General features: G+C 45.9%; 1 protein-coding gene across 1 annotated transcript in view; it reads left to right on the forward strand.

Moving 5' to 3' along the window:
• Positions 1–7,723: 7,723 nt before the first annotated feature.
• LOC311224517 (BCAS3 microtubule associated cell migration factor-like) overlaps positions 7,724–27,568 on the forward strand; it is a gene marked incomplete at its 5' end in the record, with an annotated part of 97,305 nt that continues 77,460 nt past the window's right edge. Inside the window, one exon of the mRNA XM_084309539.1 lies at positions 7,724–7,745. Within this exon, the coding sequence (XP_084165665.1) occupies positions 7,724–7,745 (22 nt within the window). The remainder of the gene's footprint in view (positions 7,746–27,568) is intronic.

Here is a 27,568-nt window from a genome sequence, read left to right on the forward strand (position 1 = left end):
CCTTAGATTTCCACGGTCGCACCTAGAAAGATGTTGCACTCTTTTCGACGTGCGCACTGGACCGGAAAGCAGTGAGTTTTGTAAACAAGGAAGTTCACGCAGAGGGAGGGAGGGAGGGAGGAGGGAGGGAGGGAGGGAGAGAGAGAGTGAGGTGGGGAGAGAGGGAGGGAGAGAGAGAGTGAGGTGGGGAGAGAGAGAGAGAGTGAGGTGGGGAGAGAGGGAGGGGAGAGGAGGAAGAGAAGGGGAGAGAGAGGGAGAGGGAGGGAGAGAGAGAGAGAAGTGGGGGGGAGAGAGAGAAAGAGAGAGGGGGGAAGTGAGATAGAGAGTTTGATTTGATTGATTGATTGATTGATTGATTGAAAACTTTATTAACAGATTGCGGAATGTGTATAATACAGTACAGCTCAATACAAAACAACTGCTAAGAGGATGCAGACCAGAAAAAGACTTGTGTCTTGTTTACATCGGGGTCCCCCATTTTCAATTCAGAAAGAGGGAGGAGAGAGAGAGAGTGGAGGAAGAGAGATGGCCAGGAAGGAGGAGTGCTACATGTTTTCTAGGAATTACCTCTTTGTTAGAGCGACCAGTAGATAATTATTGGGTAGGTTTCTTCTATATAATTATATGGTTTATAGTGTTGGAACTTTTTAAGACGTCCTTCTGGCTAGTTTTGATGTGTTTTGGTATTGTGTTGCACACAACAGCAATGTGTTGTCGATTGGACATTTTACAGTTACGTACCATTTGGACGTAGTATGGGAAGAGGGACTGCTCTTTATACATAGTATAATCACTGAGGTGTAATCGACCTGTCTCAAGCCCCGCCCCCCTTTCCTTCATCCTCCAATCACAACCGCTGCTTCCCTTGGACAAACGAAAGTTGTGATTGGAGGATATAGGAAAGAGGGCGGGGCTTGAGATAAATTCTCAGCTTCACTTTTGGAATTCTTCTCCCCTCCGTTTCTTTAAGCAGTCCTTTAGAATAAACATTTTCACGAACCTTGACCTTAACTTAAGAACCCTGACCAAAACCCTGCCATAATATCTTCAGATTTATGTGTGTGTGTGTGTGTGTGTGTGTGTGTGTGTGTGTGTGTGTGTGTGTGTGTGTGTGTGTGTGTGTGTGTGTGTGTGTGTGTGTGTGTGTGTGTGTGTGTTGTGTGTGTGTGTGTGTGCACCACACGTACTTGTATCAGTGTGTTTGTGTATCAGTGTGCCTGTGTGCGTGTGAGTTTGACCTCCTCCTCCTCCTCCTCCATCATGCCTCCTCCTCCTCCTCCATGCCTCCTCCTCCTCCTCCTCCATGCCTCCTCCCCCTCCTCCACCTCCTCCTCCCTCCTCCTCCTCCTCCTCCTCCTCCCCCTCCTCCTCCTCCTCCTCCTCCTCCTCCTCCTCCTCCTCCTCCTCCTCCTCCTCCTCCATGCCTCCCACTTGCAGGAGGGATGTGCAGGGGAGGTGGGGGGGCTGTAGGAGGAGAGGAGAGGGCAGTCATGGGTGAGTGCGGCTCAGATCTAGTCAGTCCGGTGATTTAAGGGTTCTCCTCCTCCGCTAGCGTCCTCCAGCAGGGTCACGGCCCCCCCCGCTTTCATCTCTCATTAGGGGGCAACCAAAGCACCCTGCCCACATCAAACACTGCACCACCGCGGCTGTGGAAACACCAGGAGGGGAACACGGCACGCCAGGGCTGAAATCAGCTGTAATGGCTGCTGTAACCAGAGAGGAGAGAAAGGGAATGGAGAGGGAGGACAACAAGGGCTGTGGAAACTGGAGCACAAGTGTTTTAAATACAAGCTGTGGATATAGGTCCTGTTGTATTATGCTGGTGAAACAAGAGTGAAGGAAACAATAACACAGAGAGAGAGAGAGAGAGAGAGAGAGAGAGAGAGAGAGAGAGGGAGAGGGAGAGGGAGAGAGAAGGGAGAGGGAGGGAGAGAGAGAGAGAGAGAACGACAGAGAGAGAGGGAGAGAGAGAGAGGGAGAAGGAAAAAGGGAGGGTTGGAGAGAGAGGGAGAGGTACAGACATGACGAGCAAACAACAACATTGAGCCAGAGACTAAGCTCAGCACTCCACTCCCCTGGCCTGCTCTAATCCCTGTGTCCCATCACCCCTGAGCCCTGTGTCTCCATCACCCATCACCCTGTGTCCCCATCACCCTGTGTCTCCATCACCCATCACCCTGTGTCCCCATCACCCTGTGTCCCCATCACCCTGTGTCCCCATCACCCTGTGTCCCCATCACCCTGTGTCCCCATCACCCTGTGTCTCCATCACCCTGTGTCTCCATCACCCTGTGTCCCCATCACCCTGTGTCCCCATCACCCTGTGTCCCCATCACCCCTGTGTCCCCATCACCCTGTGTCCCCATCACCCTGTGTCCCCATCACCCTGTGTCCATCACCCTGTGTCTCCATCACCCTGTGTCTCCATCACCCTGTGTCTCCATCACCCATCACCCTGTGTCCCCATCACCCTGGTCTCCATCACCCTGTGTCTCCATCACCCATCACCCTGTGTCCCCATCACCCTGTGTCCCCATCACCCTGTGTCCCCATCACCCTGTGTCTCCATCACCCTGTGTCTCCATCACCCTGTGTCTCCATCACCCATCACCTGTGTCCCATCACCCTGTGTCCCCATCACCCTGTGTCTCCATCACCCTGTGTCTCCATCCACCCTGTGTCTCCATCACCCATCACCCTGTGTCCCCATCACCCTGTGTCCCATCACCCTGTGTCCCCCATCACCCTGTGTCTCCATCACCCTGAGCCATGTGTCTACATCACCCTGAGCCCTGTGTCTACATCACCCTGAGCCCTGTGTCCCCATCACCCTGAGCCCTGTGTCCCATCACCCTGAGCCCTGTGTCCCCATCACCCTGAGCCCTGTGTCCCCATCACCCTGAGCCATGTGTCTACATCACCCTGAGCCCTGTGTCTCCATCACCCTGAGCCCTGTGGCCCATCACCCTGTGTCCCCATCACCCATCACCCTGTGTCCCCATCACCCTGTGTCTCCATCACCCTGTGTCTCCATCACCCTGTGTCTCCATCACCCTGAGCCCTGTGTCCCCATCACCCTGTGTCCCCATCACCCTGAGCCATGTGTCTACATCACCCTGAGCCATGTGTCTACATCACCCTGAGCCATGTGTCTACATCACCCTGAGCCTGTGTCTCATCACCCTGAGCCCTGTGGCCCCATCACCCTGAGCCCTGTGTCTCCATCACCCTGTGTCTCCATCACCCTGAGCCCTGTGTCTCCATCACCCTGTGTCTCCATCACCCTGTGTCTCCATCACCTGTGTCTCCATCACCCTGAGCCCTGTGTCTCCATCACCCTGTGTCTCCATCACCCTGAGCCCTGTGTCTCCATCACCCTGTGTCTCCATCACCCTGAGCCCTGTGTCTCCATCACCCTGTGTCTCCATCACCCTGAGCCCTGTGTCTCCATCACCCTGAGCCTGCGTCTCCATCACCCTGGCCCTGTGTCTCCATCACCCTGTGTCTCCATCACCCTGAGCCCTGCGTCTCCATCACCCTGAGCCCTGTGTCTCCATCACCCCTGTGTCTCCATCACCCTGTGTCTCCATCACCCTGTGTCCCCATCACACTGTCTCAGAGCAAGGCGAGGCCCTGTGTCCCCATCACACTGCGAGGCCTGGTCCATCGATTCGTCCCAAACAGATGCATCCGCTCATCTGGGACACAAACACTATTAGTGCAAACTAGTGGCAGACTGGCTGTTTACTGCTTGTTATCCAGATGGCTACAACAAACACACACGGCTCAGCCATGCATCATGTCACAGTGAGACGACGTACGGTTATTATTCAACATGATTTAAGTCGGCATTTCCGCCTCCCTGTGTGCACTGGACCATTTCTATTTTATTTAATCATATGTTTCTTGCTATCGTCAAAGAAGATAGGGCACGGGGCATCTACTGGCCATCATAAACAATATTCCAGTACAGTGTGTGTGTGTGGGTGTGTGTGTGTGTGTGTGCGTCTGTGCGTGTGGGTGTTACTCTTGGTTTGTTGTTTTGTGGTTCTTGGAATCCAAACCCCAGAGGTCCTGCTGATAGTGTCCCATTCTACCAACCGCTGGATATTTTCACATGACAACTCTGCAGACGAAAACATCACATGAAAACCAACGCAACACACGAGTGTTTACCACGAAACTGCCGGTAAGAGGCGGGAAGCTTTTGCCCCCCCCCCCGTGGTGCCAAACGAGGTTAGCCGGGTTAAGAAATCTTAGCGGGCCGACTAAAGCCTTTTTGGAGTATCTCCTTAATAATCTGTCCCACACACCCATCAGCGCCAGATTTAGGCCGATTTTACCACGCCTGATAATGCCCCCGCCGGATCTGTCAAAATACACAACACAGCTACACACACACACACACACACACACACACACACACAGGAGCACAGGAGCACAATAACTCATCTACAGACACAAACACACACACTGGAGCACAGACGGAAGCTGGGAGTGTTACAAGTTGTAGGAGTAGGACCCAAACACAGGACAAGTACAAGGTGTCGTTTCCAGGGTGTTCATTAAAGGAAGGGAACAACACAACAGGAACTAAAGAAGGAAGGTGACTTGCCGAGCTGACCAACCTGGACAGAAACTACTAGAGCAAGAGAGAGAGGAAACAAAAACTACTGAAGGGCAAGAGATAGAGGTATCAGAAACTACTAGAGCAAGAGAGAGAGGAAACAAACTACTGAAGAGCAAGAGAGAGAGGAAACAGAAACTACTAGAGCAAGAGAGAGAGGAAACAAACTACTGAAGAGCAAGAGATAGAGGAAACAAACTACTGAAGAGCAAGAGAGAGAGGAAACAAAAACTACTGAGAGCAAGAGAGAGAGGAAACAAACCCTACTAAAGAGAAAGGAGATAGAGGAAACAAACGTACTAAAGGGCAAGAGATAGAGGAAACAAAAACTACTGAAGAGAAAGAGATAGAGGAAACAAAAACTACTGAAGAGAAAGTGATAGAGGAAACAAAAACTACTGAAGAGAAAGAGATAGAGGAAACAAAAACTACTGAAGAGAAGAGATAGAGGAAACAAAAACTACTGAAGAGAAAGAGATAGAGAAACAAAACTACTGAAGAGCAAGAGATAGAGGAAACAAACTACTGAAGAGCAAGAGATAGAGGAAACAAAAACTACTGAAGAGAAAGAGAGAGAGGAAACAAACTACTGAAGAGCAAGAGAGAGGAAACAAAAACTACTGAAGAGAAAGAGATAGAGGAAACAAACTACTGAAGAGAAAGAGATAGAGGAAACAAAAACTACTGAAGAGCAAGAGAGAGAGGAAACAAAAACTACTAAAGAGAAAGAGATAGAGGAAACAAACTACTGAAGAGCAAGAGATAGAGGAAACAAAAACTACTGAAGAGAAAGAGATAGAGGAAACAAAAACTACTGAAGAGCAAGAGATAGAGGAAACAAAAACTACTGAAGAGCAAGAGAGAGAGGAAACAAACCCTACTAAAGAGAAAGAGATAGAGGAAACAAACGACTGAAGAGCAAGAGAGAGAGGAAACAAACGACTGAAGAGCAAGAGAGAGAGGAAACAAACGACTGAAGAGCAAGAGATAGAGGAAACAAACCTACTAAAGAGAAAGAGATAGAGGAAACAAACGACTGAAGAGCAAGAGAGAGAGGAAACAACTAAGGAACAAGACAGGGAACACAATACACAACCGAGACGAGAAAAGCAACATAATACAAAGAACTGGACCTGAAGAGAGGAACATAACAAGTAAACAACTAGACTAGGGAGCGAGAGAAAGAGAGGAGATAGAGAGAGAAGGAAAAAAGGAGGGCGGGAGGGAGGGAGGGAGGGAGGGAGGGAGGGAGGGAGGGAGGGAGGGAGGGATCGATGGGGAGAGAGAGAAAGAGATAGTTACCATCCAGCAGGCTTCAGATTATGCTGGTTATTGGCACTCTGGGTTCATCCCTCCTCCCTTTCTCACTTCTGTCATGTCCTTCCTTCCTTCCTTCTTTCCTTCCTTCTCTCCTTCCTTCTTTCTTTTTCTCCTTCATTCTCTCCTTTCTTCTTTTCTTCTCTCCTCCTTTCCTTCCTTCTCTCCTTCCTTCTTTCCTTTTCTCCTTCATTCTCTCCTTTCTTCCTTTCTTCTCTCCTCCTTTCCTTTCTTCTGTCCTTCCTTCCTTCCTTCCCTCCTTCCTTCCTTCCTTCCTCCCTGCTGTCATTTCCTTCATTTCTTTCCTCCTTCCTTCCTTCCTGCTGTCATTCCTTCCTTCCTTCCTTCCTGCTGTAATGTCCTTCCTTTCTTCCCTGGTGTAAGTTTTCTCCCTTTCTTCCCTTCGTCCTTCCTTCCTTCCTCCCTGCTGTAATTTCCTTCCTTTCTTTCCTCCTTCCTTCCTTCCTGCTGTCATTCCTTCCTTCCTTCCTTCCTTCCTTCCTTCCTTCCTTCCTTCCTTCCTTCCTTCCTTCCTTCCTTCCTTCCTTCCTTCCTTCCTGCTGTCATTTCATTCCTTTCTTCTCTCCTTCCTTCCTTCCTTCCCTCCTTCCTTCCTTCCTTCCTCCCTGCTGTAATGTCCTTCCTTTCTTCCCTGGTGTAAGTTTTCTCCCTTTCTTCCCTTCGTCCTTCCTTCCTTCCTCCCTGCTGTAATTTCCTTCCTTTCTTTCCTCCTTCCTTCCTTCCTGCTGTCATTCCTTCCTTCCTTCCTTCCTTCCTTCCTTCCTTCCTTCCTTCCTTCCTTCCTTCCTTCCTTCCTTCCTTCCTTCCTTCCTTCCTTCCTTCCTTCCTTCCTTCCTGCTGTCATTTCCTTCCTTTCTTCCCTCCTTCCCTCCTTCCTTCCTTCCTTCCTTCCTTCCTTCCTTCCTTCCTTCCTTCCTTCCTTCCTTCCTTCCTTCCTTCCTTCCTTCCTCCCTGCTGTCATTTTCTTCCCTCCTTCCTGCTGTATATTTTTCTGATGTCTATAGAGACAACATGTCTATCTTCCCCACTTCTACTGGCTACAAAGTAAAGCAGACACATGAGCACGTTTTGCACAAACACATTCACGTTTGAGCACAAAGCTTATAGGGACGTGGGATAGCTATTATAGAAATTGTGTGTGTGTGTGTGTGTGTGTGTGTGTGTGTGTGTGTGTGTGTGTGTGTGTGTGTGTGTGTGTGTGTGTGTGTGTGGAGAGAGGTGTTGTTCCTGTGGTAAACATAGTTGAGAGGAGAAGGCTGTTTACATGTGGAGATGATTATAACTGGTGTGTATCTTACTGTACACGACTACACACACACACACACACTCCCCTCAGTATATCCTCTCTGATTATGACACCCCCTGTCTGTTGATAAGCCCCCCCCCCCCCCCCCCCCCCCCCACACACACATACATACATAGATGGATGAATGCATCATGACAGCGGGGCTTAAAGGGCTGTGTGGGTACAGTGCCAGGATAGACAGATAGGATAGCTGGCCTGCGTGTGTGCGTGTGTGTGCGTGCTGGCCTGTGTGTGTTCACTGATGAGATCCTCTTCGCACCTCTGGCTGATCTCCCCAGCGACACCCTGGTGTGTGGAGGGTTGAGCTAAGACCCCCAGGCTAGCCTGGATTATCCCCCCTATAAGAGCCTTAACGCAGGGCCAGGAGCCAGGACAGGCCCACTGTCTGTACACACACACACACACACACACACATGGTACTGTACAGCCAATGCTAATCAGGAGCTGCCCTCATGGGAACGGGCAGCACAGCAGGTGAGAGAGGCTAGCTGGATCGGAGGAACTGATATAGAGATAGAGGTTACAGGGCAACGGTGCTGATGTGATGATATTATTATTTTGAGTGGGTGTGGAACTTTAGTGTGTGTGTGTCTGTCTGTGTGTGTACATGCGTGCGTGCGTATGCGCACCTGCTTGACTTACAGTACAGTATGATGCATGCACGTGTGCGTGACTGGTTTACAATAAGCATGTGAATGCAGATAGTGTATTTTGTTTGTGTGTGTGTGTGTGTTTGTGTGTGTGCACGTTGGACAGAGGACATGGGGTTTAGTTGAGGATGGTCGGGTGCGGATCAGGCTTGGGTGCGAAGGGTTAACGAGTATTTAGAGAGTTTAGAGTTCTGTGAATGATTGAAGGATTTGGGAGGCGGGGGGGGCGGGTGCTGTCCACCACACTGTCATGACAGTAGTTCATCACGCAACTGATAATAGATGGAAGATGGTTTGCAGATAAGTATAGATGCACCAATAACACATTTTCATTACAGATACATATTCCAAGTGAGAGACCTTCAGCGTCTGCTCATGCAGAGTGTCCACCTGATCCGTGACTCAGCGTACACTGAGATATTGTATATGTGTCTCTGCTAGGGAGCTCTGACACCTTCTATGTGTAGTTTAGTTTATTATATCACTATTTAAAAAATGGCACCAGAGTTAGCTCCAAGCTAGCTTGCATCTGTAGTCCTATATAGGAAAAGGACACTTAACTCTTTTTCTGACGTGTTTACACATTAATACTGGGTCTTTAATGACACCCCCTGTCTGTTATCTTACTCAGACTTATTCAACTAGAGTTAATTCTGGCTCCTGAGCAGAGGCGATAATAAGTCCAGAGCCTCTCGTGACCATTTTCTATATCGTCTGGTTTGGTGTTGTTTTTTTGCAATCATGAGTGAGAAGAAGTATTATTTAGGCCGTATTAGATGTTCTAATTAGGGGTGTCCAGTATCAGTATCAGGTCCTATACTGTGCTTGTGTACTTGTACTCGGATACAACGGCACCCGATACCGTTTTGCGGCAACGTGGCGTTTTTTTTATGGCAATACATGACGTTAACCTCTCCTCAGTCGAGCAGGTATAGGAGAGCGATGTCAGCATGCTCCCGCTCTGCTAAGTGCTCTGCTAACCGGTCGAGAGGCGTGACGAGAGATGTGCAGACCCACTGGAGCGGTACTGGAGATGTAGTCTCCCGTCGAGCACAAGAGGGCTCTGGGGATATCTGAGTCCAAACGTGAGCTCCCACACAATCTCAGCGCTCGGCACTGGAGACTTTTTGGAAAAGCCTCTGTGTGTTCTGGCTCCGTTTGAGGAGTTAACCTGAGAAGTGAGCTCCTCTGATGCGCTGGCATCACATGTGACTCCTGCTGTGGCCGTGGCTGCAGAGACCTCGGAGAAACAGACCGGCACTGTGGCGCGAAAACAATGAAGGCAACCTTATAGCTGCGGCCGTCAGGAGAGAAAACACTCAGTCTGAGGTAAAGTGCTTCTGTCTGTCTGTCTGTCTGTCTGTCTGTCTGTCTGTCTGTCTGTCTGTCTATCTGTCTGTCTGTCTGTCTGTCTGTCTGTCTGTCTGTCTGTCTGTCTGTCTGTCTGTCTGTCTGTCTGTCTGTCTGTCTGTCTGTCTATCTATCTGTCTGTCTGTCTGTCTGTCTGTCTGTCTGTCTGTCTGTCTGTCTGTCTGTCTGTGTGCATGTGCACTTGCTGAGCATGTGAGAAAGAGAGAGGACATGATGAAAACGCAACGTGTGTCATTATAACCAACGTAAAACGTTTTTTTCTATTTAACTTTTACATAATCAATTGAATGGTATTATTAAGTACTCATAGCGAACAGTACTCTGTATTGGTACCCAAATGTAAGTGTGAATGAATGAATGAATGAAAACTTTATTAACAGATTGCAGAATGGGTACAGTACAGTACAGCTCAATACATACAATTGTTAAGGGGATGCAGACCAGAGAAAGACTTTCGTCTTGTTTACATCAGGGTCCCCCATTTTCAATTCATCGTAACATATATGACATACATGACATACAGATAGACAGTACTGCTACATCTATACATTTATGACATACCAGATTTGCAATTACAGTACTGTTTGTGATACAAAAAGAGTCCAGAAAGAAAAGAGTATATACATTAGGCGTGGAAACTGTACATTGGATTGGGTAGGTGGGGACTGTACATTGGAGGTGGTTGGGTGGGTGGGGGGGGGGGGGGTTGGGTAGGAGTGGGGGGGGGGGGGGGGGGTTGGGTAGGAGGGGTGGGTGGGTGGGGGACACTGTACAACTGTACAAACAACACTGTACATTGGATTATTGACAAGACCATACTTGGTAATTTACTGTACATTGGAGGGGGTTGTGTTCGGACATTTACAGGGGCCAGTTTCGGGTTGCAGTCTCCCTTAGGTGTTTTTTGAGAGTGTTTTTGAAAGTGGGTAGTGATTCACATTCCTTTACAGCTTTGGGTAGGGCGTTCCACATTGATGTGGCATAATTGCGAAACGTGTTTAGTCCCTTGTTTGAGCCGAATCTGGGTTTAACATGATTTGTGGAGCTCCCTCTGGTGTTGTGATCGTGGTATTCACTGACCTTTGGGAAGTATTTTGTCATGTACATGGGTACCTTGGTCGTGTAGTGTATCTTGTAGACCAGGCCCATTGCAAGTTGCTGTACTCTGTCGTCTACTCTAAGCCATCCTAGGTTGTCAAAGTGGGCAGGGGTGAGGTGGGTTCTAGGAGTAAGGTCAAGCAGTAGTCTGACCAGTTTGTTTTGAGATGTTTGTAATTTTGTTTTTAGCGCCTTTGAGGTGCTTTGGTACCATGAGGTGCAAGCATAGTCGTAGTACCCTTGAATGAGTGCTCCTGCTAGAGTCTTCAGGGTATTCTTGTTTACCAGTGAGGAGATCCGGTACAAGAATCGAGTTCGTTGGTTGACTTTTTTTATTACATTGGATGCCATTTTGTCACAGGAAAGATTTGCCTCTAGGATGGAACCCAGGTAGGTAATATCTTCTTTCCTTGTGACAATATTGTCACCCACTGTAACTGAGAAGCCGTCGGTCTTGCTGAGTTTGTTATTTGAACCGAAGAGAATGGACTCTGTTTTGCCCATGTGTAATGATAGTTTGTTATCAGCGAGCCATATGCAGATTTTGCCTAGTTCTGAGCTGAGGGTTTTTTCAACCTGTAACTTGTTCTTGTCAGAGACCAGCAGGGCTGAGTCGTCCGCAAACAGGAACAAGTTGCAGTCACAAGCTGACGACATGTCATTTGCATAAATTAGGAACAGTAGCGGACCTAGTATGCTTCCTTGTGGAACACCACAGTTTACTGTGAGGGGGGGGGATAGGGTACCGTTTACCTCCACCATCTGCTCTCTCCCCTCCAGGTAGGATTGCATCCAGCTCACTGATAGACTATCAAAACCAATTGCTTTTAGCTTGTCAATCAGAATGGTGTGATTGACAGTGTCGAAGGCCTTTTGTAAAAAGTTCTTGTACTTGGTCTGACAGCCCTGGTTCTAATATTGTTTGCCTGTTATGACTCTCATGATGCATTGGATTTAATGATGCACACGAAATCTACACCACAGTGTCGTGTTTCACCTCTGAAGTCTCTCTCTCTAACCTCTGAAGTCACTCTCTCAGCTCTGAAGTCTCTCTCTCAGCTCTGAAGTCTCTCTCTAACCTCTGAAGTCACTCTCTCAGCTCTGAAGTCTCTCTCTCTAACCTCTGAAGTCACTCTCTCTAACCTCTGAAGTCACTCTCTCTCAGCTCTGAAGTCTCTCTCTCAGCTCTGAAGTCACTCTCTCACCTCTGAAGTCACTCTCTCACCTCTGAAGTCTCTCTCTCTCTCACCTCTGAAGTCACTCTCTCTCAGCTCTGAAGTCACTCTCTCTCAGCTCTGAAGTCTCTCTCTCTAACCTCTGAAGTCACTCTCTCAGCTCTGAAGTCACTCTCTAACCTCTGAAGTCTCTCTCTAACCTCTGAAGTCACTCTCTCAGCTCTGAAGTCACTCTCTAACCTCTGAAGTCACTCTCTCACCTCTGAAGTCACTCTCTCAGCTCTGAAGTCACTCTCTAACCTCTGAAGTCACTCTCTCACCTCTGAAGTCACTCTCTAACCTCTGAAGTCACTCTCTAACCTCTGAAGTCACTCTCTCAGCTCTGAAGTCACTCTCTAACCTCTGAAGTCACTCTCTAACCTCTGAAGTCACTCTCTAACCTCTGAAGTCACTCTCTCACCTCTGAAGTCACTCTCTAACCTCTGAAGTCACTCTCTCACCTCTGAAGTCACTCTCTCTCAGCTCTGAAGTCACTCTCTCAGCTCTGAAGTCACTCTCTCACCTCTGAAGTCACTCTCTCACCTCTGAAGTCACTCTCTCACCTCTGAAGTCACTCTCTCACCTCTGAAGTCACTCTCTCACCTCTGAAGTCACTCTCTCAGCTCTGAAGTCACTCTCTCACCTCTGAAGTCACTATCTAACCTCTGAAGTCACTCTCTCACCTCTGAAGTCACTCTCTCTCTCAGCTCTGAAGTCACTCTCTCAGCTCTGAAGTCACTCTCTCACCTCTGAAGTCACTCTCTCAGCTCTGAAGTCACTCTCTCAGCTCTGAAGTCACTCTCTCACCTCTGAAGTCACTCTCTCACCTCTGAAGTCACTCTCTCTCACCTCTGAAGTCTCTCTCTCAGCTCTGAAGTCACTCTCTCTCAGCTCTGAAGTCACTCTCTCAGCTCTGAAGTCACTCTCTCACCTCTGAAGTCACTCTCAGCTCTGAAGTCACTCTCTCAGCTCTGAAGTCACTCTCTCTCAGCTCTGAAGTCACTCTCTCTCTCAGCTCTGAAGTCACTCTCTCTCAGCTCTGAAGTCACTCTCTCTCTCAGCTCTGAAGTCACTCTCTCTCAGCTCTGAAGTCACTCTCTCTCTCTCAGCTCTGAAGTCACTCTCTCTCAGCTCTGAAGTCACTCTCTCAGCTCTGAAGTCACTCTCTCAGCTCTGAAGTCACTCTCTCAGCTCTGAAGTCTCTATCTCAGCTCTGAAGTCACTCTCTCTCAGCTCTGAAGTCACTCTCTCAGCTCTGAAGTCTCTATCTCAGCTCTGAAGTCACTCTCTCAGCTCTGAAGTCACTCTCTCAGCTCTGAAGTCACTCTCTCAGCTCTGAAGTCACTCTCTCTCTCAGCTCTGAAGTCACTCTCTCTCTCAGCTCTGAAGTCACTCTCTCTCAGCTCTGAAGTCACTCTCTCAGCTCTGAAGTCTCTCTCTCTCTCAGCTCTAAAGTCACTCTCTCAGCTCTGAAGTCTCTCTCTCTCTCTCAGCTCTGAAGTCACTCTCTCAGCTCTGAAGTCACTCTCTCAGCTCTGAAGTCACTCTCTCTCTCAGCTCTGAAGTCACTCTCTCAGCTCTGAAGTCTCTCTCTCAGCTCTGAAGTCACTCTCTCTCAGCTCTGAAGTCACTCTCTCTCAGCTCTGAAGTCACTCTCTCAGCTCTGAAGTCACTCTCTCTCAGCTCTGAAGTCACTCTCTCTCAGCTCTGAAGTCTCTCTCTCAGCTCTGAAGTAACTCTCTCAGCTCTGAAGTCACTCTCTCAGCTCTGAAGTCACTCTCTCTCAGCTCTGAAGTCTCTCTCTCAGCTCTGAAGTCACTCTCTCTCAGCTCTGAAGTCTCTCTCTCAGCTCTGAAGTCTCTCTCTCAGCTCTGAAGTCACTCTCTCTCAGCTCTGAAGTCACTCTCTCAGCTCTGAAGTCACTCTCTCTCAGCTCTGAAGTCTCTCTCTCAGCTCTGAAGTCTCTCTCTCAGCTCTGAAGTCACTCTCTCTCAGCTCTGAAGTCTCTCTCTCTCAGCTCTGAAGTCACACTCTCTCAGCTCTGAAGTCTCTCTCTCTCTCAGCTCTGAAGTCTCTCTCTCTCAGCTCTGAAGTCACTCTCTCAGCTCTGAAGTCACTCTCTCTCAGCTCTGAAGTCACTCTCTCAGCTCTGAAGTCTCTCTCTCAGCTCTGAAGTCACTCTCTCAGCTCTGAAGTCTCTCTCAGCTCTGAAGTCACTCTCTCTCAGCTCTGAAGTCACTCTCTCTCAGCTCTGAAGTCACTCTCTCTCACCTCTGAAGTCACACTCTCTCAGCTCTAAAGTCACGCTCTCTCAGCTCTGAAGTCACTCTCTCAGCTCTGAAGTCACTCTCTCTCAGCTCTGAAGTCACACTCTCTCAGCTCTGAAGTCTCTCTCTCAGCTCTGAAGTCACACTCTCTCAGCTCTGAAGTCTCTCTCTCAGCTCTGAAGTCACTCTCTCTCAGCTCTGAAGTCACTCTCTCTCAGCTCTGAAGTCTCTCTCTCAGCTCTGAAGTCACTCTCTCTCAGCTCTGAAGTCACTCTCTCAGCTCTGAAGTCACTCTCTCTCAGCTCTGAAGTCACTCTCTCAGCTCTGAAGTCACTCTCTCAGCTCTGAAGTCACTCTCTCTCACCTCTGAAGTCTCTCTCTCAGCTCTGAAGTCACTCTCTCTCAGCTCTGAAGTCACTCTCTCAGGTCTGAAGTCACTCTCTCTCAGCTCTGAAGTCACTCTCTCAGCTCTGAAGTCACTCTCAGCTCTGAAGTCACTCTCTCTGCTCTGAAGTCACTCTCTCTCAGCTCTGAAGTCACTCTCTCTCAGCTCTGAAGTCACTCTCTCTCAGCTCTGAAGTCACTCTCTCAGCTCTGAAGTCACTCTCTCAGCTCTGAAGTCTCTCTCTCTCAGCTCTGAAGTCACTCTCTCAGCTCTGAAGTCACTCTCTCAGCTCTGAAGTCACTCTCTCAGCTCTGAAGTCACTCTCTCTCAGCTCTGAAGTCACTCTCTCTCTCAGCTCTGAAGTCACTCTCTCAGCTCTGAAGTCACTCTCTCAGCTCTGAAGTCACTATCTCTCTCAGCTCTGAAGTCACTCTCTCACCTCTGAAGTCACTCTCTCTCTCAGCTCTGAAGTCACTCTCTCAGCTCTGAAGTCATTCTCTCAGCTCTGAAGTCACTCTCTCTCAGCTCTGAAGTCACTCTCTCTCTCAGCTCTGAAGTCACTCTCTCAGCTCTGAATTCTCTCTCTCAGCTCTGAAGTCACTCTCTCTCAGCTCTGAAGTCACTCTCTCTCTCAGCTCTGAAGTCACTCTCTCTCTCAGCTCTGAAGTCACTCTCTCAGCTCTGAAGTCACTCTCTCTGCTCTGAAGTCACTCTCTCTCAGCTCTGAAGTCACTCTCTCAGCTCTGAATTCTCTCTCTCAGCTCTGAAGTCACTCTCTCTCAGCTCTGAAGTCACTCTCTCTCTCAGCTCTGAAGTCACTCTCTCTCTCAGCTCTGAAGTCACTCTCTCAGCTCTGAAGTCACTCTCTCTGCTCTGAAGTCACTCTCTCTCTCAGCTCTGAAGTCACTCTCTCTGCTCTGAAGTCACTCTCTCTGCTCTGAAGTCACTCTCTCTGCTCTGAAGTCACTCTCTCAGCTCTGAAGTCACTCTCTCAGCTCTGAAGTCTCTCTCTCAGCTCTGAAGTCTCTCTTTCAGCTCTGAAGTCACTCTCTCAGTCCCAGCGGAGACCGCTGTGCCCCGTCACCTGCCCCCAAAAAACCCTCTTCCTTTCATTGACCATATTCACACGGTGGCCGTTTTGCTCTTATGTTGTGTGCTCAGGTTGGGATTCCTCACCCAAGATGGGAACAGGGTGGAAAGGAATCCCAACCTGCTATCATGTCACGCTCAGGTTGGGATTCCTCGCCCGAGACGGAAACCGTGAGGAAAGTAATCACAACCTGAGCACGGCATACACTGTAAAAACTGAGCGTCATCTGATCCCTTTTAAACTATCAGCTAATTTTATTCAACTAAAACGGTGTAAAATGCAATTCATAAATGGTTCAAATTCATTGAATTCAGCTCAATTCGATTTCAAACAACACATAGTCTTTTTTATTATGTATACCGGTAGGTTACTAATAATGATTAATTAACCCCAATCCCAGTTTGCAGTATAAGAGCAGGTTGGGATTCCTTTCCGACCTGTTCCCATATTGGGTAATGAATCCCAACCTGACATGACATGGAGAGCAAAATGGACGCGTGTGAATTATGGTCAATTGCTTTAATGCGGAGATATGTTGCACCATGAAGAGAACCTTCCAGCTGTCGTCTCTTGGCCCGTTTCTCTCTGTTGTCCAATGAGCAGGAGATCTGGATTTTTCCCGGCTGGCGAATGTGTTCCGCCACTACGTACAACCATCCAAACTGTGTCCTTAATGAAGACAGAAAGTTAAAACGCTGACGTTAACCCTTTCACTACCACACCACGGGAGGTTAACCCTTTCACTACCACACCACGGGAGGTTAACCCTTTCACTACCACACCACGGGAGATTAACCCTTTCACTACCACACCACAGGAGGTTAACCCTTTCACTACCACACCACAGGAGGTTAACCCTTTCACTGCCACACCACAGGAGGTTAACCCTTTCACTGCCACACTACAGGAGGTTAACCCTTTCACTACCACACTACAGAAGGTTAACCCTTTCACTACCACACCACAGACAGGTTAACATTTCACTACCACACCACAGGAGGTTAACCCTTTCACTACCACACCACAGACATGTTAACCGTAGTAGTTAACTGTAGTGTGGTAATGAAAGGGTTAAGGCGTCAAGCGCGAGGAAACTCTGTTGATCAGTCAGTAGCGTGAGGGCTCCGTCTCTCTCTCTCCCAGGGTGTGGATTTATAGAGTGTGTGTGTCAAGAGGGCAGGACTTAGGGGGCCGGTCCTATTGTGTTCTGGCCCGGACCACTGTGGAGGGCGGCCCTCTGAAGCAGCGCGGCCGTGAAATGCATTTTATTGTCACTTAATCCACACACTGTGGCCGAGCCCCCATTTCACACTGGATTCTGGAGGCTGTGTGTGTGTGGTTGCATGTGTGTGTGTGTGTGTGTGTGTGTGTGTGGTTGCATGTGTGTGTGTGTGTGTGTGTGTGTGTGTGTGTGTGTGTGTGTGTGTGTGTGTGTGTGTGTGTGTGTGTGTGTGTGTGTGTGTGTGTGTGTGTGTGTGTGTTCACACTCCCCGGGGGCCGTGGCTAATTGGACAAATTTGCACAGCAGGAGTGGAGGCACAGGCGCGGCGGGAGATTTGATTTATGGTGGCAGGGCTGGAGACACACACACACACACACACACACACAGGGATGGCATGCACATACACAGTCACTGGCTGCATTTACCCATGGAACAAAATATGCATATGACTTACAAGCAGATTCACATACGCACGCACGCACGCACGCACGCACACACGCACACACACACACACACACACACACACACACACACACACACACACACACACACACACACACACACACACACACACACACACACACACACACACACACACTCAGATAATCCAGTGGTGCCCTGCAGCCTGGGCTAGTGATTTGCCGTCACCACTGTTGTGATATTATGCTCCGATTTTGCTGTTGCTCCTGAATCAATATCCCAGATTAAATGTGATCAGCGTTCCCAAAATTACCAGACTGCTTTCCTCCACAAGCATTCAGCAGCGACAACAACCACACACACTGCTGGACATTTTATTTTATTTTATTTTATTGATGGATTAAAAACACACAACAAGGATCCAAAGGATAACATGAGAGAGTAAAACCCGTATTTCCGTCATGGTCCCAGGGCTGTTAGGCCACAACAAAAACACGACAATAACACAAAACACATACATTTAAAACATTAGAAGACTAACCTATAGCTAAAATTGTATACCCCACAATAACTAAAAACTGATTGGAAACCCATTCAAACTATTCATCTCTATTCTATCCATGGGCCACTTCCTGACGCTTCTCTTGAAGCTGTGGAGGCTCGAGCTCTGCTTGATGGTGATAGGCAGCTTGTTCCCATCCTGGGCTGCAGATAAAGTAACCCCACACACACACACTGCTGGACATTTACCCCAGAGACACACACTGCTGGACATTTACCCCACACACACACACTGCTGGACATTTACCCCCCACACACACACACACTGCTGGACATTTACCCCACACACACACACACACACACTGCTGGACATTTACCCCACACACACACACACACTGCTGGACATTTACCCCCCACACACACACACACACACACTGCTGGACATTTACCCCACACATACTGCTGGACATTTACCCCACACACACACACACACTGCTGGACATTTACCCCACACACACACACACATTGCTGGACATTTACCCCACACACACACACACACACACTGGACATTTACCCCACACACACTGCTGGACATTTACCCCACAGACACACACTGCTGGACATTTACCCCACAGACACACACTGCTGGACATTTACCCCACAAACACTGCTGGACATTTACCCCACAGACACACTGCTGGACATTTACCCCACAGACACACACTGCTGGACATTTACCCCACACACACACACTGCTGGACATTTACCCCACACACACACTGCTGGACATTTACCCCACACACACTGCTGGACATTTACCCCACACACACACTGCTGGACATTTACCCCACACACACTGCTGGACATTTACCCCACACACACACTGCTGGACATTTACCCCACATACACTGCTGGACATTTACCCCACACACACTGCTGGACATTTACCCCACACACACACACACACTGCTGGACATTTACCCCACACACACTGCTGGACATTTACCCCACACACACACACACTGCTGGACATTTACCCCACACACACACTGCTGGACATTTACCCCACACACACACACTGCTGGACATTTACCCCACACACACATTGCTGGACATTTACCCCACACACACTGCTGGGACAACATAGAAAGTAATCATTAACTGGTATATTTGCTCCAAACACACACCAAAACTATAATTGTAGGGACACATTTTAGTGGAAGCATTGAAACAAAAGCATTATTGGAAGCACAACTGTCTCTCTAGACTCAACAAAGAATTAAGGGCATCCTAACAAAACAGATTTTTGAACGGGACAGAAAAGGTTGGATATATACATGTATATATATTATTTAAGAACGTTTGGGCGATTTGAGATGTTTAGAACTGTAGTTTCATATGGTAAAGTGATGAAATCAAGACCCTCAGAGACCCGCCCACGGCCCACCTCACTGTCTGTCAGAGGCTGTAGCTCAGTTCTGCAGCCAGACTGAAGATGTGTGTCACATGACACTGGAGGAGCTAAGGTGTCCATTGGTACCAACATGGCATGCTAGCTTCTCAGGAGACATTGCTCCAAGGTTAGGCCCCTTGACCTCTCACCACAAGATATCCCATTGAAAATGGGTTCTATGGGAACCCACGAGGCCCCTTTACAGACAGATTGCATTGCAGGATCAAGCTCAAATTGACGTCAGATCATTCTTACCTGTGATCAGGAGTATTCCAAAAATAATATTCCAATTGTTTGATCACCATCTGGTATATCCAATGTCCATTTGGCCCACGGCATAATCCACCACAACATATGGATCAGGGTTATTTGACACGATTCGATGGAACCGGCAGAACGGCTGCACTCGCCCGACAAGAAAACATGAACCCGGAGACGTTTTGATGTCCCACAGAGAAAGATACAAGGGTATAAAGGGTGCTCAATACGCCGTCTAGCGTGATGCGGCCGGTATTGCACTTTTACATTATCAGGCTGATTCCCCATGTTAACCCTGAGTCTGTGTGCCTGTAATGAATAGAAATATCGAATAAAATAAATAATGATAAAATAACGAGTATACTCGTTGGCGTTCAACGATTGGCGCCCATTAACGAGTATACTCGTCATTGGCAGTGAATGAGTTAATGTGTTGTGTTGTTAGTGTGAGTGTAATGTGTTGTTAATGTGAGTTTGATGTGTTTTAATATTAGTGTGATTTGTTGTTAGTGTGATGTGTTGTTAGTGTGTTGTGATGATGTAGTGTTGTGTTGTTAGTGTGTTGTGATGATGTAGTGTAGTGTTGTTAGTGTGATGTGATGATGTAGTGTTGTTAGTGTGATGTGATGATGTAGTGTAGTTAGTGTGATGTGATGATGTAGTGTAGTTAGTGTGATGTGATGATGTAGTGTAGTTAGTGTGATGTGATGATGTAGTGTAGTTAGTGTGATGTGATGATGTAGTGTAGTGTAGTTAGTGTGAGGGTGTTGTTAGTGTGATGTGATGATAGGGCGGGGCGATATGGCCAAAAATGATATCGCGATAACGATATCGATAACAATATCATATCACACGATATCGATAATTATCGATATTGTTATAAGTATTAAAAAAAGTATTTAAAAAAATTTGATTTAAAAAAAAAAACAGATGTTTATTTTGCAGCAATTCTTTGTCGTTGCCGCCATCTTTAGTGTTACATCCACTCACACAGGGGATCTCAGGCTGCAGCTGGTTTGAAAGCTAAAGTAAACAGGCTTCTCTGCTGGCTGTGGCTCCAGGGGAGTTGAACAGTTCTGGCTCTGCTAGTTTCTTTTCTATCTAAAGCAAACAAAATAAATGAACAAGAGAAAAATAAATCTCAATTTGGTCAGTATTGTCATTTGGACAAACAAAGCCATTACTTTGAGGTGCAGGCAAGAAAGACAAGTCTGTCCACTGTCTCTGGGTTTAAAAAATATATATATATATATTTTTTTTTTCTTTTTTTTCTTATTGCAAAACAAAATTGTTAAAAGTCAGTACTCAACACACAATGCATAATGAAACTAACAATTAAGGTGGCTAAAATGACATGCAAGTACAGTAACAGAAAACAAAAAAAAGTATATAATAATATTTTACCGTATACAGTGTATATCCAACGAAATTACCAATTGTACCAATGTCTTATACAGGATATACTCCTAATACCTATTATCTAAAACCCTACACACATATGCTCCAGCTCGAACCCCCCCCTCCCGGACCCCTCCTTGGATAGTACCTCCATTATCCCTCACTCCTAACCAGACACCACCCTTATAAGCTAGCTTTTATTCTCTCCACCACTTCTAACCACATTGACATTTTGGATTCGTTGAGTCCCAGAATTCTTGCTGTAGATATTTCTTGATAAATCACATCGAGATATGTAAGAAACCAAACCTTCCGGCACATTTTTTCCAGTTGAAACCAGCGTGATGCGATCAGTTTTTTAGCTACTGTGATACCCGATAGAACCAATCTCTTTAGCTGTGGATTTACTGCAAACTCAAAAACATCATTCAATAGTAATACAGAGGGGTGTACTGGTATATTCCAAGATACGAGTTTTGATAATTGATGGGTCACATCTTTCCAGAATGCCTTAACTGGTGGGCAGTCCCAATACATGTGCATAAATGTCCCTTCGTCTCCATTTGTACATTGGGAGCATTTTGAGTCTTGTTTGAGACCCATTCTGTTCAGTCTTATAGGAGTCAAGTATGTCCTGTGAATATAGTTAAGATTGATTAGTTGATGGTCCGGGTTCCTTGATGTAAGACGGACATTTGCCCATGCTCCTTGCCAATCAAAGTCACTTTCCAGGTCTGGTATATCCCTCCTCCAGACATAGTCTAGTTGGAGGGTTTCATACGAGGACGTTAGTAATTGATAATAAAAACCTGATACAAAACCTCTCGATGTCTCTCTTTCATAGAAGAATTTGTGGTATCTGTGGTGTTCAACTGGTATGTCTAATGGAACACCGTGAGACTTCAAACATAGCTGTAACTGTATGTAAAAAAGCCATGTGGACTCGGTGAGATTAAATTTTGTGCATATTTCTCCATAACTACAAAAACCCTGGTTGTTAAAAACATCCCCTAATGAGTGTATGCCTTGCTCTTCCCATATAGGGAATCTTATAGGACGTTTTTCAATTAAGAGTGCATTGTTATTGAATAAGGGAGTGTGATTGTGCCATTTTTGTGGGTTAGGATATTTTTTTTGTGTTTCACGCCATATCCGGATTGCATGGGTAATTATGGGGCCAAATTTCCGCTCACAGTGCTTGATTGGTAGTTTAGTGTGTGCTATGTCCTTCAGTCTATGTGGGGCTACTATGTTTTCTTCCAATTTTCTCCAGGATACTAATGCTTGGGGATCAAACCATATTGTCAATGGTCTTAATGTGTACGCCTTAAAATATTGGAAAAAATCTGGAACTGCCATGCCACCGTCTGCTTTATTTCTCTGTGCGGTGGATCTTTTTATACGTGGTGGTTTGTTATTCCAAATAAATTTGTATGTGGAGGAGTGTAATCTTTTCCAGTAACCCTCTGGAGGGGGTAACGGTAGCATTGAACTGAGGAAGTTGATTCTAGGTAGTACATCCATCTTAACTATTGATACCCTTGCCTGTACTGAGTTTTTAAGTTTTGCCCACCTGTCCAGGTCGTCTTTGATTTTGTTCTGTATTTTTGTGTAATTGTGCTTCACCGTTTGTCTTATGGTGGGAAATATTTCCACACCCAAGCATCTAAAATGTTTTACCATAGGTATCTCACCTGGGAGGGTTGTATCTTTTTTTGCATGGGTGTTAAGTGGAAGGAAAGCCGACTTCGGCCAATTTATTTTAAATCCCGATAGATCACCAAAGTTCTCAATCAACTTGAGTAGATGAGGCAATGTGGTGTTGGGGCTTTGCATGAACAATATTACGTCGTCCGCATATAAACTAATTTTATGTTGTGTGCCCTTGATTACGATTGGTTCTATGGATTGGGATTGTCTTATATATTGTGCTAAAGGCTCTAATGATAGATCGAATAGTCCGGGACTAAGAGGGCAACCCTGTCTGGCTGAGCGTGATACCGGAAAGATTTCGGAGATGAATGTACCTGTTGTAATCATGGCCGATGGGTCTTTGTATAATACTTTAATCATATCAATGAATCCTTTTCCTAACCCCATCCTTTCTAATACTGCCCATAGATATGACCATTCCAGCCTGTCAAAGGCTTTCATAGCATCCAGGGACAGCATCGCCTTAGGTATGGTGTCGTCCTTGTCTGCATCTAGTACGTGCAGTATTCGTCTTATGTTATCAGTGATCAGGCGACCTCTTATGAAGCCAGTTTGGTCCGGATGAACTAAAGATGTCATATGCTTTTGTAATCTGATGGCTAATACCTTAGAGTACAGTTTGACATCGGTTCCGAGGAGGCTTAAGGGTCTGTAACTACCGCACTCGGTGGGGTCTTTGTCTTTTTTGAGAAGGACTGAAATGAGTGCAATATTGTCGTTTTTATGGAAGCTCCCCTCCTTGACTGAGTATAAGATCATATTTAGTAATAAGGGTCCAATTATGTCCCAACAAGAAAGGTACATTTCTGATGGGATACCGTCTCTTCCAGGAGCCTTACCATTTTGCATTTCGGATATGGCCTTCTTGAGTTCCTCTAGTGTGATCGGTGTTTCTAACTGTTTAGCGTCATCCTCTGAAAGTTTAGGGAGAATAATTTGATTAAGATATGTGTCCATTTTGTATTGATCGAAGGTCGTTTCTGATTTATATAAGTCGGAGTAGAATTCTTTGAATGTATCGTTTATTGTTTTGGGGTCTGTTTCAAGTACTTGTTGTGCTCTAATGGTAGTTATATCTGCAAATTTTGCATTAATTCTTAATCGCATGGCTAATAGGTGACTAGGTTTAGAACCTTGGGAGTACTGCTGTTGTCTTGTGCTGCGTATTTGCATTTCCGATTGTTGTCTGTATATGGCATTGATCTCTGTTTTTAGTACGTTAACTTGATTTTCTAGTCTAGTTGAGTTGTTGTATTTTAAAGAATTAAATAACGTTGAGTAAAGCGTTTCCAGTTCAGACAGTTCAGTTCAGTGCATTGATTTTTGCGCATTATGGAGGAAAATCTATCAGTGAAATCCTTGATCATACCCTTTACCGACATCCATATTATTCTGGGGTCATGCACCGAGTTTACATTCTCCCGTAGGAATACTATGAGAGCTTCTTTGAGTTGTGTAATGAACTCCTTGTTATTAAGCAGCATCGAATTAAAACGCCATCTTGGGGCCCGGGAAGATAGTATACCAAATGTTGCTTTTAGGAGTAAATAACAGTGATCTGATAGTGCATTGGGTATCATTTCCACTTCATATTTATCAAATAGTCTCGGGGATGCAAAGACATAATCAATTCTGGATAATGTGTTATGTCTCGCCGATCGACAAGAGTACTTTCGGGTCGTGGGATTAAGTGAACGCCATAAATCATTTACACCTGTAATCTTTGACCAATCCTTTAATGCTTTAGATGAATTTTTTTGTTCGCTGGAAAAGGCGAGGTAAGATTTGTCCATCCTTGGATTCCAAATGGCATTAAAATCCGCACCTATTATAAATGAGTAATCGGGATGGTTTAACATTTCATCGGTTAGTGTAGTGAAGAAACCCTCTTCGTACAAATTTGGGGCATATACCGCTGCCAACGCTATTTTTCTGTTATTGTGTACAATCCTAGCTATAGTTATACGCCCATCCGCATCCGACCATACCCCCTTTAATTCAATATTTAACTTACGTCTGACGACTATGGCTACACCTCGAGTTCTCGTACCAAAAGAAGAGTGACTGATATTATGATATATGTTATCCGCTAACGTATCTATGTCTTCCTCTAAAATGTGCGTTTCGCTTAGTAGAGCCACGTCCACATGTTCTTTTTTCATCAGTGTGAGCACGCTTTTGCGTTTGTGTTGTTTGTTTATCCCACCAGTGTTCCATATCATTATATTCAAACTAGCCATAATCTATACATGTTTTTGTGTAGTTTTTGGTAATGCTTCTGGAGTGCGAAGCTACAATAGATACATCCAATTATTGAGGTCCCGTTGAGAGCCGAGCTTAAAAACATATATATATACAAATAAAAATCCCCTTTTTTCCCCTCACCCAGAGAGTCGTACAGGCCTGTGTTCCAAAAACACATCTTCCGCGTATGACTCCCTCCCTTAGGCCACCGGATTGCCCAAACTGGGCTTTGTAATCCTAATCGTCCTATGCTAATTTCCATAGGATCTAACATTTTCATTCTAATTCAATAGAATGTCGCTTTTGGTCTTGCGCCTTCCCTTACTGTAATGAAATATTATGAAAAAATGAAAAAAAAGAATAATACACTTTCATCGATATATTCATTTGAACCTTCTACTAACTTATGTAGGAAACATCAGAAAAAAGGAAAAGATTGTAGAGAAACATTAACACCTTAATATGAAGAACGATGGGAAAGAACAATGTAAGATAAAAGAGAGAGAAAAAATAAATAAAAATAAGGAGTGAGAGATAGAATAAAACTCAACGTGGAGAAGCCACTAGAACAGAATTGAGTAATTAGATAAAAGAGAAAAACAGAGCCTTTTAGAGCTACAATGTGCCAATCTCTACATCAGTGGAGTGATTATTTAAATTATTAGAATAACCTTGTTGTGCTCATACGTTTAGGTGTGGTTGATTTTTTTTTTTTAAGTCTTATTAAGGCCTGATTAAACTTCAGTCAATTGATCATATGCTTATGTTTATACACACCGGATGTTAATGTTAGAGTTGCAGGCCTTCGTTGTAATGTTGAATTATATTCTAGAAGGTTGTAGAATACACTAGTATATACTAACAGACTGTTGTTATGTTCCAGAATGATCTTCCTACCCAGGGTTCATGACTACTAGTATTTTCGGGGGATTTCTAAGTGACCCAGAGCAGTCGAGCGATAAGCCCAGAATATTCCAGATTGTTCTTATTGTCAATGATATATTCTTGTCTCCACGGAGACCAGAGGTCTGAAAATATAATGCATTACGAATCATATTATACACATTATGCCTTGGTGTAGCCGGCGTGCATATCATCTGCTACTTTTGTTGAGCCCGGATAAAGTCATTCTAATACTGATATACACAGAGAAAGAGAGAGATGAGAAGGCTTATCTGTTGTTAGACAATGTTCCGCTCTGCCTTGGGGGTTCTGCTCCATGTAGATTCCAATATTCCTCGGCTTCTTTAGGCGTGTGTAATCCTACCCTGCGGGCGTCACTGCCCACGATCGATAATAGCGCCGGGTATACTAGCCTTGGTCTGAGGCCAGACTTGAACAATTTCTGCATCACCTCCTTGTAGGGGAGACGCCGAGCGATGGCCTCTTTGCAAAGATCCTCGTAGATAAATATTGGGTTTTCACCATGTTTCAGCTTTCCCCTTTGGTTGCGAGCAATTTTGATGATGTCATCTCTTATTGCCGTCTTGCGCAGAGTAACAATGATGACTCTTGGCCCGTTGCTTCTTTGATCACGAGTACCGATTCTGTAAGCTTGGTCCACTGTCGGCACTGTGTTTAAAAAGTTGTTACCCAAAATCTCTGATAGCACTGTTGGAAAGTTGTCGTCTGCGCAATTGACTGCTTCATCAAGTCCTACAATGCGGATGTTATTTCGCTTGTAGTAGCGTTGGGTTTCGAGTAGCCTCTCCATCGCTTCATCTTTAACTTCTTGTATTTTCCTCCGGCATGCCTCTTCCACCCTTTTTATCTCCTTTGTTACCTCTGTCAAACCAACGTTGATGGTGTTCTCGTTCTCTTTGACTGCCCGTGTAATTTCTGTCACCGTATTCTCCACTGTCGTGATTCGCTCGGACTGTACAGCGACCGCTTTCATAACTTCTTCTAATTTAGCATCGATGTGTTCGAATTTAGTATCGATGTGTGCGACGTGTAATTTGAAAGCTACCATCTGTTCATTAATCAGATCCTTGATCAGGCTATTCAGGGAGTTAAAGTCGGGTTGTGTAATTACACTGCCAGTGCCAGTTGATATTGTAGCTGCAGTGATGGGGCCGACGGGTTTGTTGACTATTATCTTCTCAATATCCTCTGCTTTGTCCTTCACGCTACTTTTTCCTGTCGTTCCCGTTGTGTTGTCCTCTATTGTCTCCATCACAGAGCCAGTCGCCGATGTACCCGGTATATTCTCCGTTATATTCCCATCGGGGGTTGTCATCAGCGGATCTGCCGGCGCGCCGCCTGTTATTTTCTTGGAGCGTGTATCAATCGTCGCCGTTGTATTCGCTGCTTCTTTTTTCTTTCTACCCCTATTCTCATCCTTACCCCCCATGCTGAGTCTTTATGTCTTTTGATATAGTTAGTAGGAGTTCCTATCAATACATACGATGTGGTCTAATCTATTTGGTATTTGTTAAAATAATGTTTTTGAACGAAATTAACGGTGACGGGAGCGGAGCTGTTACCAAATGCGTGTGCTACATGTTGTAGCTAAACCGGAAGTCTATATATTTTCTTTTTTGATATTTTTTTTTACATCGATTATTAAAATATATCGCGATAATTATCGTTATCGTTATATCGCCCAGCCCTATGTGATGATGTAGTGTAGTGTTGTTAGTGTGATGTGATGATGTAGTGTAGTGTAGTTAGTGTGAGGGTGTTGTTAGTGTGATGTGATGATGTAGTGCTATGTGAGGGTGTTGGCTGCCTTGTTGGCTGGTTTTACTCTCGTCTGTCATTATCCCTCTTTGATGGCGAGGCTGACACTTCGGTCAGAGTTTCCGCCACCACATTTGTGTTGTTTGAGGACAAATGTGTGTGTATGTGTGATAGAGAGAGAGAGTGGGAGGAAAATAGATTTTTTTAAATATAAATTGCGATCAAATTGATAGTCAAAGAGGATACAGTGTGTGTGCGTGTGTGTGTGTCTGAGTGCGCCATAGTGGGTTTGGAAGCTGAGCAACCACACCACCATCTGGGCTCCAGGCTT

The sequence above is a fragment of the Notolepis coatsorum genome (genome assembly GCF_963971535.1).
Source record: "Notolepis coatsorum genome assembly, chromosome: 1".
Lineage (NCBI taxonomy): Eukaryota > Metazoa > Chordata > Actinopteri > Aulopiformes > Paralepididae > Notolepis > Notolepis coatsorum.